Genomic DNA, 15267 nt, shown 5'->3' on the forward strand with positions numbered 1-15267 from the left:
GAATCTACTGATAGTGAGGACGAGGATGAGGATGACGGATTTTGGGATGACGATACCGATGATGATCTTAGTGCTGATGGGGAGGACGATTCAACTGAGATTTAGGAGATTGATTGTAACCTTATTTTGACTTTTTAATTATGTAATCTTAATGGATTTCAATTTATTTTAAAAGACCATCCTAGTTTTAATGTGATATACTTGTGTAAATATGTTACTATTTATATTTTGCAAAGCCAAAGTTATGTGTGACAGTACCTTATAGATCGTGATATAACATGGCTATATGATTTTTACCGATGTTCATAATGTTTTTCTTATTGTAGGTTGTCATGGACGGTGGTGGTCGTCGGCAGCTGGGACATGCCACCCCGAGAGAATTGTTTCCGTCGACAAGCCATGCAAATACGGAATCTTCTCAGGAAGTTACCCCATCCCCTGAGCCAGGTGTAGGTAGTTCTGGGACATCTACTCAGGTTCCTGAGACGCAAGACGGTAACTCTCCCATGGGTGAGGTTCCTACCCCCATTGCGAGAAGGACTTTGCACCCGACGAGGTTATGGTAAGTTACTCATGGTTATCTTAATTTGCATTCCAACTTGAACAATCTTGGTTAGATTTGTATGTAATGACTTCATTTGTTTGCTTATTGGTACAAAGGTTCGATGATAACACCGTGAGCACCTCCATTACAAATATTTTTCAAGCACATTGGCGCGAACCATGGCTTAACTATGAAATGGTTGACAAGGATACTAAGACCCACTGGTGGAACTCGTTTACGGTATTATAAAACCCCCAAGTTTAGTTTACTCATCTAACTTTGTTGTTTTTTGGTTACTTATTACAATCAATTATTATACATTTTATTTTTCTTGTTTGCAGAAACAATACCTTTGGAATGCTGATCTTGATGCCCTCGTGAAGGAGTATGAAAAGAAGGCACATAAGAGGCTGAAAGAGATTACATACAATGTTTCGGTCAGAAACAAGTCAGTTCCCAGATGGATGGGAGAGGCTATGTTTGAGCGAATTATGGTGAAAAGAAAGGATCCGGTATTTCTGGAGAGGTCAGAAAAAGCGAAGAAGAACAGGAGGGGCGGCTTCCTGTCTAATCCAATTGAGCCGTCACACTTCCAAGGTTCTATCTCTGCATCAAAGCATGCAAAGAAAATGGTAATACTTAATGGTATATAATGATACTGATATGTTTTAGTAGTTACATACACTAAGCATTTATGGAGTTATTTGATTTGTGCAGGCTTAGAAAGCCGGTGGAGTGCTTCCAACTGCTCCGGAGGTGTTCCTAAAGACACATTTCAAGGAAGTTCCAGGAAAAGGAAAAGTCGCGGCTAACAAGAGGGCACAACAAATCTCGGTAACACATCTAACTTTGGAAACTAATGAAATTATTTTTTAAGGAAGCATGCAAAACATAGGCACTTATACTTGTGATTTGAAATTTGAGGAACCTATAACCTTGTAAATGCTTGAAAATGTCTATGATTAACCAATTTGAACCTATAAACATGTTTAATATGCTAAATATGAGTTGTTTGATTGGTAAAATCTTAGAATGTAGCAAAAACAAAGAAAATGGGTAAGTTAGAAGGTCATTTATGCCATTTTAGCCTTGTCACGAACCTATAGCCATGAATATGCTTGAAAATGTGTAAGTTTTTGCAATTTTAACCTATAAACATGTTTACTATTCTAAATATGAGTTGTTTGATTGATAACTTCTTAAAATATAGCAAAAACAAAGAATATGGCTAAGTTAGAATGCCATTTTAGCCATTTTAGCCTAGTCATGAACCTATAGCCATGAATATGCATGATAATGTGTAAGTTTTTGCAATTTGAACCTATAAACATGTTTAATATGCTAAATATGAGTTGTTTGATTGATAAAATCTTAGAATGTAGTAAAAACAAAGAAAATGGGTAAGTTAGAAGGTCATTTATGCCATTTTAGCCTAGTCATGAACCTATAGCCATGAATATGCTTGAAAATGTGTAAGTTTTTGCAATTTGAACCTATAAACATGTTTAATATGCTAAATATGAGTTGTTTGATTGATAAAGTCTTAGAATGTAGCAAAAACAAAGAAAATGGGTAAGTTAGAAGGTCATTTAAGCCATTTTAGCCTAGTCACGAACCTATAGCCATGAATATGCATGAAAATGTGTAAGTTTTTGCAATTTGAACCTATAAACATGTTTAATATGCTAAATACGAGTTGTTTGATTGATAAATTCTTATAATATAGCAAAAACAAAGAAAATGGGTAAGTTAGAAGGTCATTTAAGTCATTTTATCCTACTCATGAACCTATAACCTTGAATATGCATGAAAATGTGTAAGTTTTTGCAATTTGAACCTATAAACATGTTTAATATGCTAAATATGAGTTGTTTGATTGATAAAATCTTAGAATGTAGCAAAAACAAAGAAAATGGATAAGTTAGAAGGTCATTTATGCCATTTTATCCTACTCATGAACCTATAGCCTTGAATATGCATGAAAATGTGTAATTTTTCGCAATTTGAACCTATAAACATGTTTAATATGCATAATTTGTTTTGTTTGATTTCAAGAAGCCTACCAAAAAAAGCTTGACGAGTCTTCCACTCAAGAAGGGTCACAACCGGACCCTAACCAACTATACTGGGAGGTCGTTGGTGGTAGGAAAAAGGGTGTAGTGAAGGGCCTAGGTGCAAGTGCTAGTTTGTTTTACACCCCCTCTTCCGAGAAAGGCTCGCAATCGTACAATCCTTCTATAGCTTCACAGTTGGAGGAACGTGTGCAAGCCGAGGTTGCCGAGCGAATAGAGGAGGAAAAAGTGCAAATGCAGGCACAGATGGAGGCACAGTTTGCAACGCAGTTGCAGGAGGCATTGAAGAAGGAGCGGGAGGAGGCAGCAATTGAGAGTAAGCGAATGATGGAGACAATGTTGCAGAACTTGTTCTCTAACTGTTCAGGTGGTCCTCCATTTCAGTTTTGTAGAGAAGATGACCCGGACATGAGTGGTGGTGGGCTTGGTCACCAGACTCCGGTGTCGTAGTTTTTGTTCATAAAGCTCTTACATTAGTATTGTTGATATAGGCCTTAGTATTTTTTGGGGGGAATATAGGCCTTAGGTTTTTTTTTTTTGGGGGGGGGGGGGGATATAGGTCATTTCGTTTTTTTTGGGGAGTATAGGCCATTTCGTTATTTTTTGGGGAATATAGGCCTGAAATTGGTATTATATTGTTACATGTTGGCCTTATCTATTTTTTGAAGGAACATAGGCCATTACTTATTCATATAGACCTAACTTAGTTTTAAAGTTAAGCTTATAAAACTATTACTAACTAATTACTATTACTATTAACTTGAACATTATTATTGTATGTATTGTTCGAAGTTGGACTTTTTAATTATTAATATTATTATCTATATGAATTATGCATTTTATTTTTATTTTATATTAATTTTGAAATTAAATCACATGATTACAGGTTATAGGTTCAGGTTAGGATGGCATCGATAATGCAAATTGTAATTATTTGAAATTGCATTATAAATTTATAATAATAAATTGCCCTGTTGCAATTCTATGAGGAATTGCGACCGTTTATCTAACCTGTCGCAGATCCCATGTTTTTGCGACCGTCTGTCGCAGATCACAGGAATTTGCGACCGTCTTAGGCGGTCGTAATTTACTGGAAATTGCGACCGTCAGAGCATGTCGCATATCCCATGTTTTTGCGACCGTCATGGCCTGTCGCAGATCACATGAATTTGCGACCGTCACAGGCGGTCGTAATTTACTGAAAATTGCGACCGTCAATGCCTGTCGCAGATCCCCGAGTTTTGCGACCGTCTTAGCCGGTCGTAATTTTCAGCAATTGCGACCGTTTTGCCTGTCGCAAATAACAAATTACGTCAGTTTAAAAAACGGTCGTTGAAAATACGAAAAACGGTCGCAATTTGATCTGCGGCCGTCAAGTGGCCGCAATTTTTTTTTTGCGACCATTAAAATTACGACCGTGCAGTTGCGAACGGTGACGGTCGCAATTGTGAATAGCGACCGTTTTCCTCAAAAATTGCGACCGGTGCTGGCGGTCGCAATTCACTGGTTTTTTTGTAGTGGAACACTCCGTTCATCAAAATTCTCAAGGCCTGATACTTTGAAAATACAAATGTAATGGAGGCATTGCGTGGGTATGATCCAAGTTTTACTTGGAGAAGTATTTAAAGTGCAAAGGGGCTTTTTTGTGACGGGCTTGCTTGGAGGGTTGGAGATGGTTGTGACATTAATGTGTGGAAAATTGCTTGGTTGGTGAAGGATGGCAAGCTGATTTTCGTATATCAGCCTGGTGGTGTGGATGAAAATATAATTGTAACGAGCTTATCGTGGAGGGGTGTATTGCGTGGGATCGATGTTGGAAAAATAAGGGGGTTGGTAGACGGTGCTACGACTGCCATGATTCTTGCTACTCCCTTGTCTCAGCACTCATGTAATGATCAAATGGATTGGAGTTGTGCTAAGAATGGTGTGTTCACGGTAAAGTCATATTATTGGCTTGCGAGGGGTGTGTATGATAATATGATATCTGGTGTTGTCTTTGACGAGACTTGGAGATCGGTTTGGGGGCTCAATGGTCCTCCCAAACTTAAGCATTTCATATGGGGTGGCGGTGAAGGGTAACTTAGCTGTGAAGGACCGTCTTTTGCAACGCCACATCACTGTTGATGCTATATGCCAGGTCTGTGGGGCACAAAGGGAGACTATCATTCACTCTCTTTTTGAATGCACAACACCAAGTGAGATTTGGAGCCATTGTGATCTCACGACCGACGTAATTGATTCTCCTTGAGACTCCATCGTGGAAAGGTGGGAGTGGCTGCATAGCAAGGTGGAAAGGGGGGGTATTAAGGCATATGGCAGCGTTGATGTAGGCAGCTTGGCGATGACGCAACTTGTTTATTCATGAGAATAAGTGGCCTGATATTGTAATGCTCGCGGCTGGCTATAGCAGGATAGTAAATGAGTATGATGAATATGCAACTAAGGTGTTCTTTCCTCCGATACAACAACCAAGTGCAGCAGCGTTAGATGGATGCCTCCACCTCATGGAGTATCAAGGCAAATGTTGATTCATATGTTCCTGAAGCTGGTCAAGTAGGGTTAGGTGTTGTGTTCAGAAATGAAAATGGCAACTTGATCCTTATAGCCATGAAGAAGGTTGAGGTCTCTTCCCCTCAAATCATTGAAGCACAGGCTATGAGGTATGCTCTCACCCTCACGCAGCGATTTGGTCATGTTCATATCTGGGTTTAATTGGATGCTATCAATGTGATCAAGGCTATTACTTCAAGTGATACTGGTCTCCCTCTCATCCACATTATTTATGGTGATTTTAGATTACATAGAGCTTGGTTTAGTGTTTGTTTAGATTACATAAAGCTTGGTTTAGTGTTTGTTTATATTCACATGCTAAGAGCTTGGTTTATCTTGGCTTAGTGTCTGTATCACCTTATCGCAAGGGGTGATACAAATGATAATGTGGAGTACGTTAGGCTTAATAATTTTCCACAAGATGTTGTAACTATTGTGGATTGGGACTTTTCCTCTTAATTATATGCTCTATCTTTTTTTTAAAAAAAAAAATAACAAAAAAAAAGTAAACGAAAAAAAAGCAATAAATATTGAGATTTGTATATATAGTTGTGAATAGTGTAAATTTAAAAGTGTTTCATCTAATAAATTAGAGGAATTGACAAAGTATAACTATCAAGTTTCAAAATCTAAGAAAGATAACTTTATAATTGAAGGGATACAAATTTAATACTGAAAATAGTATTATACACCATGGTGCACCCGCCACACGGAAAGAACACATTGTTATTCGACAAATAACATCCCGTGTATGACAAAGAACATACTCATATTAGAAAAAGAACATACCTATATATATGTTTGATAATGTGTTCTTCCACTATTAGAAAAAGCTCAATTTCCGACGGAGATGTTCTGACGGACACGAAAATCTGTCGAAAAAGTTAAAATTCCCTTTCGACGAATTTAGATTTTTCGTTGAAAATTTCCGACGGAATTTAAATCCGTCGAAAAAAAAACTTATTTTTCGTCGGAAAACAAATAATTTCCGAAAGTATTAAATTTCGTCCGAAGTTTCCTAAGAAATTTTAACCGGTTCCGACGGATTTAACTTTTTTTTTTTTAAAAAAAAAAAACCAAAACCGTACCAGCATCACCTACCCCTTTCATTTCACATTCTTGTCTCTCTCCTCTCATTCTCAGATTCTTTCTCTTCTCCTCATTTATCTTCTCCTTCCCTTCCCTGCTCTTTTCCTTCTCCTTCTCCTATTCTACTTCTCCTTATTTCTCCTCCTTTTCTCGATCTTTTTCTTCTCCTTCTCCTTTTCTCGCCGCCAAACGCCGCTACCCTACCGCCACGCTCGTTGCCTCCTAGCTCAGCTTCTACGCCATTTCAATGTTTAAGGTTTTTAAGATCAATTTCGACCATTTAGAGTTTTCTTGGTCGAATTTGGTCTTATTAATCAAGTTTGAGTGAATTTACAGCCAATTTCGGTCTTAAAGGTATGTTTTCTTGTTTTATTTATTTGTTTTAGTTAATTTTTGGGTTGTGGTTGTGAATTTCATGGGTGGAGGGTCTGGTTCGGTTAGGGTGGGTGGTGGAGTATTTCGCTTATGATGGGTTGTTTAGTCGGATTAGTTAGGGTTGTATATCTAGGTTAATTAGTTTAGGTGGGTTTGGGGTTGTAAATCTGGTTAAGGTTAGTGTTGTGGTGGCGTAGTGGCTGATTATTGTGGAGAATTTGGGTTAGGGTTAGGGTTGTGGTGGTGGGCGTTGTAAGCAGATTTGGGTTGAGGTGGCGTTGTGAGTGGTGGTTGTGGTGGGAGGTTGACAGGGGTGGTGGGAGGTGTTTTATGTGAGGGTTTTATAGATTTAGTGGCGGTGGGTCAGGTGGTGTTGGTGTTGTGGGGTTTGGTTTGGATAGGGTATGTGGTAGGGTATTTCGGCTAAGGTGGGTGGTGTGGTGGTTTGGTTTGGTTAGTTGGGTGGGGGTGGGGTTGACAGTAGGTTTTTAGGTGGTTGGAGGTGGTGATACGCTGTGCCGGTGGTGGTGCGGCATGTTTTTTTTAATTTTTTTTGCAGCATTTTCCGACGGAATTTCCGTCGTAAATTTCTGACGGATTTAAATCCGTCGGTGTAGACACCTAAAAATGTCTCCCTAAAACCAAACCTGATGATGACTAATCTTTCACTGCCATTATTGATCAAGTTGAGTATTTAACCTTTGGAGTGCTTAATCCATATTTCCATTTAATACATTTCATAAACCAACACAATTCTTAATTAGCCCATTTTGCTAAACCATAACTTATTTTTCTCTTTCCGTGTCCACATCATAAAACCGAGAAAAACTGATTTTGTGGCCTTATAATTTTAAGGGAAATTTGGATTTTGTACCTCAAATATGGGGCTAATTGAATTTTTGCACCCATTTAAATTTATTTTTAAATTGGTACCTCCAAAAACACATAACTGTAGCTTTCAGTACCTCTGTCCAGTTCCGTTAAGTTTTTCGTTAGTGGGGCCCATTATCTAATTACTTAATAATTTAATTTATAAAAAAAAAAAAAAAATTGTATAAAAAAAATAAAAAATAATAATAAAAAAACCACCAGCCACTGCCACCAGTAGTGTCACCACCCTTCCCCTGTGCCGGCTTTCGGCTGTTGGTGGCCGAATTCCCCGGGCACCGGCGGCCGGTGCCGACCATCCCACCCCTCCCTTTCCCTTTCCCTCCCTGTTTTCCCCTTCTCCGAAACCCTAGCGCAACCACCCACCGTCTTCCCTCCCTTCCTCGTTCCTGGCCTCGGCGACGTGTAGAACCATCACACCGAAACATGAAACCCTAGCGCAACCACCCACCGTCTTCCCTCCCTTCCTCGTTCCTGGCCTCGGCGACGTGTAGAACCATCACACCGAAACATGAAACCCTAGCGCAACCACCCACCGTCTTCCCTCCCTTCCTCGTTCCTGGCAGCGGCGACGCGGAGAACCATCACACCGAAACCAGAAACCCTAGCGCAACAACCCACTGTCTTCCCTCCATTCCTCGTTCTTGCCCGCGGCGACGTGTAGAACCATCACAACGAAACCAAATCAAGGGTTTCAATTTTGGGGTTTTAGGGTTTTGATGTGGTGGTTTTCAGATAAGGTGGATCGCGACGATGTGGGGGAGGGGTATTGGCTGCCGGCGAAGTGGTTTTGAGGTGGTGGCCTGGATTTTGGCTACGATGGTCGGAGAACGGTTTCGGTTCAAGCTAAGGCAGGGAGGGATGGGGTATGGTGGTTTAGTGGAAACAATGGGCACCGGTGCGGGCTGGAGGGGGGTGGGGTTGGCGCGAGGAGGCAGAGCTGGGTGGCGGTTGTGGGAAGGTTGCTGGGCGCGGGGTTGGTCTACCGCCGGCGGAAGGTGGGTGGCTGGTGGTATTAGTGGTTGTTTTTTTTTAAAGTTTTTTTTAAAAATGTTTTTTCTTTTTTTTTTAATAAATTAAATTATTAAATAATTAGATAATGGGCCCCACTAACGGAAAACTAATTAATGAAACATGGACGGAGGTACCAAAACCTATAGTTTTACACTTTGATGGGTATCAAAATAAAAAAAAAATAAACGTGTACCAAAATTCAACACCCCCCATTTTCAAGGTACCAAATTCCAAAATTTCCTAATTTTAATCCAATAATTACTTGGTTGGATAGACCTTGAAATAAGCTTTCTAAAAATATATCATAAGCCCGGCCAATTCCGATTTAAAACGAAGAAGACATGAGCAAAATACTAAACTCGGCCCAAAATCGATACCCTTTCACTAAAACGGCCATATCTTAAAATCTACAAATATGATTTTGACCTGATTTAATTGGGTTGTAAAGAAGATTTGATAATCTTTCAAATGATAAATTATATGCCTTATTTCGAGTTACGAATCAAAAGTAATCATAGTTTTAAATACGTAAAAAAAACAGGAATTACCACGCAACAACTAAATTGTCACGTCACGACAATTGCTGATGTGTCACGGTGTCTATATTGTGACACGTTATTCTGCATAGTGTTGCGGTACACATACCGTGACACAGTGCTTTCCCGTGTCTTATCCACAATTCTTTTCTCACACGCTTATGAACCTGGATGCAAATCTGGAAAAATTGTACTCTGTGGCATGGCGCCACGTGCCACGCCACGGTGGACATTACCGCATCATAGCATCCTTTGCCGTGACACGGGATTTTTTTCGTGTTTTCTCCGCGTACACAACTGCACGTGCTTTATCATTTTAGGGCAAAATAGTGCACCACGACACGGTAATCAGTACCGTGTCACTGTAATACCCCATATTTTCATATGTATTTTCTAATTAATTAATTAGGAATTATTTTATAAAAAGGGTATTTTAGTAAATTTATTATTTGAATCCAAAATGATATTTGAATTTTGGCGCCAAAAGTATTTCGAAATCTAATTATTATTTTGGATAAGATTTATTATCCATTTATCTTATTTTAGAAAAGAGATTATTTATATATTTCGATCAGATATTTTAATTAAAGCAAAATTATATTTTATTAATTATATTAAATGGCCGAAAATTCCCATTTATTTAGCTAGGAAATTTGGATTTTCTATGTATATAAAATATGATTTTCTTAGTTAATTATTGGTGAATAATTGGTATTTAATTAATTAATTATTTAATTAATTATTCTATATTATTTACACAATTATTTTTATTCCTTAAACCGAACAAAAATCTTCCTAAATACTACTAAGGGAATCCGAAAATCTGAGCTATGAAAAGCTCAAGATTTTCGGCCCTCTTGTATTATTTTAGGGGAAATTATTTTAGTAAATTGTATTTTTAATTATCTCCCAAAACCTCTTATTTTCCTTAATTCTATTTTTTCCATCTTTTTAATATTTTATCAGCATATTTTCTTGCCTTTTATTCCTCTTGATTATTCCCCAAGTAATTCCAATTGCCATATTATTTTTCATGACTATACACCTTCCATATTTTTATTATGCACAATCACCTTAAAATCAAAACCTTCGATATTTCTTTCATTCACTTCTCCAAGTAATTCCATAAACCCTACTTACCATAAATCTTCCCAAATTCTCTTGCCATAGTTCTTGCATGAGCTAGCTTATAAATACCCCTTCATACCTCTCACATTTTTCATACCAATTCTCTTCTTTTCCTCTCCTCTTTTTTACACAAATCATACCGTTTATCTTTGAAGCCAATTTTCGAGCACATCTGGTCAATTTTTGGGGGTATTTACGTTTCACTAAAGATTGTTCCTATCAAAAAATCCTTGAGGTTAGGCTCAAGAATCACCTAATTCGGAGTTATATCAAAGACAATACAGCCTTTGCAAGTTCTGCCTATTCTTTCCGACGCAAATCCAATTTTTCTCTTTTCCTTGGGTGTGTTCGATCAAGATTCTTGAGGTTCTTTTGGTGTGTTTATATAAGCAAGGATCAAGTGTTGACTAATTTCAGGTGGAGTCAATGATTGAGCATTTGGAGTCCCAGGAATGGTTTCACCTATATTAGGAAATGTTGGTCTTTTTGTTTATTTTGAGTACTCATGACTATAGTTACTATATATATATTTATGGTTTATTATTAATAAAAGAAAAGTATTGAAGTTTTCCGCTGCATAGGATTGGATTTGTTTAGTAAGTTTTGAGTAGCCTTGCGTAATCACGCGGCGGTAATACGCCCAAGTCTATCTCTACGGTATAATTATACGTATTATATTGGTATTTCCGTAGAGGGAGATTCGGGGGTGTCACAGTCACAGCATACACTGAGCGTGTCATGCCGCCCCAAATTAGGGTTTTTATCTTTTCTAGGGTTCCGTGTGATCCCCTTACTCATTTCCTCTATAAATACAAGCCTCCTTTCTGCAGTACGGGACACCAAATCATTCTCTCTTCCTCTCTTCTACACCAAAAATCATTCTCTTCTCTCTCTCTCTCTCTCATACTCTAAGCCTTAAACCAATATTCCTGATTACATCATTAATTCCCCTAAGCGCTCCTAGGAGTCCATACAATACCCGAGGTACTATACTTAAACCAAGGCGTGAAAGGTATAATTAACTGAGGGTTTGGACAAAATCAACTTTACTTTTATTTAATTCTATTTGATTTTTATTTTTATTGAAGTTACTAATAATTTTTTCATAATTTAGCAATTTATAGGAGCGCTCGAAATGTGAGTAATTAATTAATTTAATTACTTAATTTATTTTATATTGCTAATATCATGATTAAGTTTATTATTATTATTTGATTTGAATAACAATTTATTGTTGAATTGCTTCTAATATTAATGTTTATTCTATTGTTATTATTGATCACCATATTGCATGTTTAAAGGGAATATGTTAATTGAAAATCACGCCTAATAAGATAATTTGGACGACCGGTTCAGGTTCCTTTTTGATCTTGTTATTAAATTAAGTGATCACAATATTTTAGAATTATGTGTTTCATTAATATTCAACAAATTTAGCATAATTATAGTTTGAAGCAAATTGAATCTTTGTTTGCATACCTTTGAGATTGCAGGGAATACTTTTTACTATAAGAATCGAGTAGAGGCCACTACGGGCGAATGTGACTCCATGACTCACTTCGTACCATCATCCTCGATCCTCCTTTCATGCTTTCGAACCATATGGAGTTAGTAATCTCATGGATTATGAATGAGTGTAACCTCACAGGTCAATCATTGTTGTCTTTCGTTGTCCCTTATCGTGGTCGTCTTAAGTGATCCGTGAACGGTTTACAAGTTGCTTAAAAACTTGATGGAGGCTCTCTACTTTATTTGTACCTAATAGTTGTCCCTAATCATATACGTCAATTTCCGCTTCCTATGAGTGCCCAGCATATTCACAGCATGCTTAATTACGTAGGCGCGCTTCAAACGACGCCTACAATTTGGCAACTTCACTAGTGAGGATTCTTGGTTATTTGTTGATTTGAGTGATCGGTATTTAATTAAGATGAGTGGATGAGACTTGAAAGATTCTTGAAAAGTATTCTTGTGATTAATTTGACATTTTTGCATAGCACAGACGTTTTTTATGTCGTATTCAGGTTTATCCCATAGGAAAAATTGGATAACCTGATCGTGAACGAAGAAAACAGAGGCACAAGTCAGATTTCCTAACTGCCGCGCCACGGATGCTTAACAGGTAAGGAAGACACTAGATGTAGAAGAGAAGTTGGTGATGACCAATTTTACGTCATCAATCTAGATTCTATGACGATTAAATGTTGATTTTAGTTTTTTTTTTTTTTTTTTTTTGAGTGACCATCCACTTTTACCTTAGTGGTAGCAGCCGTCAAGAATTAGGGTTTGTTCTCATACGATTTTTTTTGTTTAGTTCAATTCAATTCATTTCAGCTCAGCTCTAATAAGTTCAGTTCAGTTCAGTTCAACTCCTAATTTCTTCTCTTATAAAATATTCAATTCAGTTCAGTTCAACTCTAATAAGTTCACTTCAGCAAATTAGAATAGGCCCTTAGTGCATAAGTGATTTAACTATGTATAACCTGTACTTTGTATTATTTTATTGAATAATTGGTTGTAACATGTGGATGATATGCAATTGGCTGTGTGTTTTGAGTTATGGACATTCCTAGAAAATTCCTATCAAATTAGACCCCCTCAAATACTTCGTATCGGCTAATTAATTACCCCTTAAGTGTCGTAGTAGAAAGGATATGATTAACCTTGAGAACTTAAAGTTACAGAGTTAATTTTCAATTAACTAAGTATACCTAATCTTGTTTGAAACTACTATGGAGTACTTGGTTACGCAATTATGCCAAATGATTATAATTTTTTCATATTTTTGGCAATTATGCTACTCCATTTGATACCAAAAATATAACTCCGTAACCCAGAAAAGTAAACCAACTACTTGAATTTAGACCCTTAAGTGGGGTCTTGGCTTTTGGAACAAAAAGGGAATGACAAAAATCGATTGCAAAAAGGGAATGACAATTACATGAATCAATTCCTCATGAATATCCTGTACTAATTCCTCAAACATTTATCATTCAAGCAAACCAAATTTCCAATTCAATTCTTGACTCATTATTGACAAGCAATATTTATTGTTGGATCCTTTAACTACTTCGATATATAAACACCTTAAGTGCATAAGGCACCTCAAATCCTTAACCTCGTCTTGTAAGAATTTAATCCTCCCTTTACTCATTTCATTTCAATAATCATGAACGAGTAATAAATAATTCATTCCACATACTCACATACCTTTGCCTCTTTTCACCAAAAAAAAAAAATAACATACCTTTGCCTCTAAGCGCATCTTACAAAATAACGCATAAAGAATACTTACAAGGTAAATTAATACACAACATACGGAAATCACAATGTATAACCAAACAATTGAGTCCAGTCTTCTCTATACATGATACTAAGTTCTCGATACATCCCTAAACATGCTTCTAAAGGAAAGGTTTCGTAACTTGTACGTACCTTGAATAAACGAGTCGGTTGGCCACTTTAGAAACTAGAAATCGCCTTTTACAAAGTCCATAATAATATCAATTTAAGAACAAAGATTTGATGAAGTTTAAAACTTGAACTAAATTAACAAAAGAAGGAGAAAAACAAAGAGAAGGAAGAGAGGGAAACGAACTGCTATTTGGCGGTGCAGGGTGGCGCGGCGACAAATGGTGGCTCGGGTGGTGGTGCGGCGGCGGCGGCAGCAGTATGTAAGTAGTGTTCGATTTTTTTTTTCCTCTGAGTTCGTGAATAGCAAGAGGGAGAAAGAGAAGGGTGAATGACATGAAAAGAGAAGAGGAGGTTTAAGGGTTTTTACTTGGGCTTTGGGTTTCCTAATTAGATTAGGTGTAAATAGCACTGTCAAAACGGTTTGACAGTTCGGTTTCGGTTCGGTTTGAAATCGGTTCGGTATTTAATCGGGTCGGTTTGGAATCGGTTTAATTGTCTCACGGGTCGGTTTTGGTTCGGTTTAAATAGTTATCGGTTCGATTCAGTTTCGGTTTATTCTTAAGCGGTTTTAATTCGGTTCGGGTTGAAAACAGTCCGGGTAGTAAACGGTTCGGTGCAGACGGGTTGCGGTTTGTAAACGGTGCGATGTAAACGATTTTTATCCCGGTTCAAACAGTTTCGGGTTGGAAACGGTTTCGGGTTAGAAACAGTTCGGTTCTTTTTTGGTTCAGTTTATAACTGGTTCGGTTCTTTTTCGGTTTAGTTTTTAATTGGTTCGGTTCTTTTTCAGTTCAGTTTATAACTGGTTCGGTTCTTCGATTGTTTAACCACTTTAACGTTATTCATATCGGTTCCATTTTAAGTTTACTAAATTATAGTTGAATCTGAATTAAAACATAGCCTAATAGTATATTCATGTCACTAGCACACTCCCATCTTTATTTCATTATTACTCACAAAATCAATGTAATCATATGCTTAATAGTCTCTGTGAATTAATTTTATTTATTACGCCTTCAGCCAAGCCTTGGTACTTAATATTACAAGATTTTTTTTCATTTGGTTTCATCACCTCAAATGTATACATGACTAGAGGCAGTAGTGTTGCTAATAGTTTGAGGCAGGGCCTGAACCTGCTTGTTTTGCTCTTGTTTGTGAACATTGCTTATCCTTAAGACCTTAATGAATGATTTGCCTTGCTATTTTAAAAACGGGTAGCAGTTTGCTAACGGTTCGGTGTAAGCGGTTTTTTTGCCAGTTTAAACGGTTTCGGGTTGGAACCGGTTTCGGGTTAGATACGGTTCGGTTCTTTTTCGGTTCGGTTTTCTTTCAGTTCGGTTTATATTCGGTTCGGTTTGTTAACGGGTTCGGTTCTTATACGGTTTAACATTATTTGGGTCGATTCGGTTTCGAATTTACTAAAATACGGTTCGGGTCGGTTTCGGTTTCAAAAAAACCGGTTTTTAATCGGTTCGGTTCTCATTTGGGTCGGTCGGTTTCGGGCAGTTAAACGGTTTCGGTTTGAAATTTGACAGCACTAGGTGTAAAGCTTGAGGTTTGGGCTTAAGTGCGTGTTTTTAAATTAGCCAAAACTTGTTAGTTTATATAAATCCTTTCAAAAAAATAATTTTATTCAATAAAATCAAAATAAAATCTT

The 15267-nt window shown here is 37.4% G+C and overlaps 1 protein-coding gene across 1 annotated transcript; it reads left to right on the forward strand.

Moving 5' to 3' along the window:
• Positions 1–462: 462 nt before the first annotated feature.
• Positions 463–1252, forward strand: LOC145638104 (uncharacterized). The gene is made up of 3 exons (XM_081689058.1): positions 463–562; positions 661–784; positions 886–1252. Exons 1-3 carry the CDS (start codon positions 507–509, stop codon positions 1195–1197), a joined length of 492 nt encoding a protein of 163 aa, XP_081545184.1. The 5' UTR covers positions 463–506; the 3' UTR covers positions 1198–1252.
• The last annotated feature ends 14015 nt before the right edge of the window (positions 1253–15267 follow it).

Source organism: Chenopodium album, chromosome 7, assembly GCF_948465745.1.
Source record: "Chenopodium album chromosome 7, dcCheAlbu1.1, whole genome shotgun sequence".
NCBI lineage: Eukaryota > Viridiplantae > Streptophyta > Magnoliopsida > Caryophyllales > Amaranthaceae > Chenopodium > Chenopodium album.

Bases quoted from the DNA above. Each gene is read 5' to 3' on its own strand.
- LOC145638104 (XM_081689058.1), top strand. From the start codon at position 507: ATGGGTGAGGTTCCTACCCCCATTGCGAGAAGGACTTTGCACCCGACG. The intron at 563-660 runs GTAAGTTACTCA...ATTGGTACAAAG, and splicing joins TTGCACCCGACGAGGTTATG to GTTCGATGATAACACCGTGA. The intron at 785-885 runs GTATTATAAAAC...TCTTGTTTGCAG, and splicing joins ACTGGTGGAACTCGTTTACG to AAACAATACCTTTGGAATGC.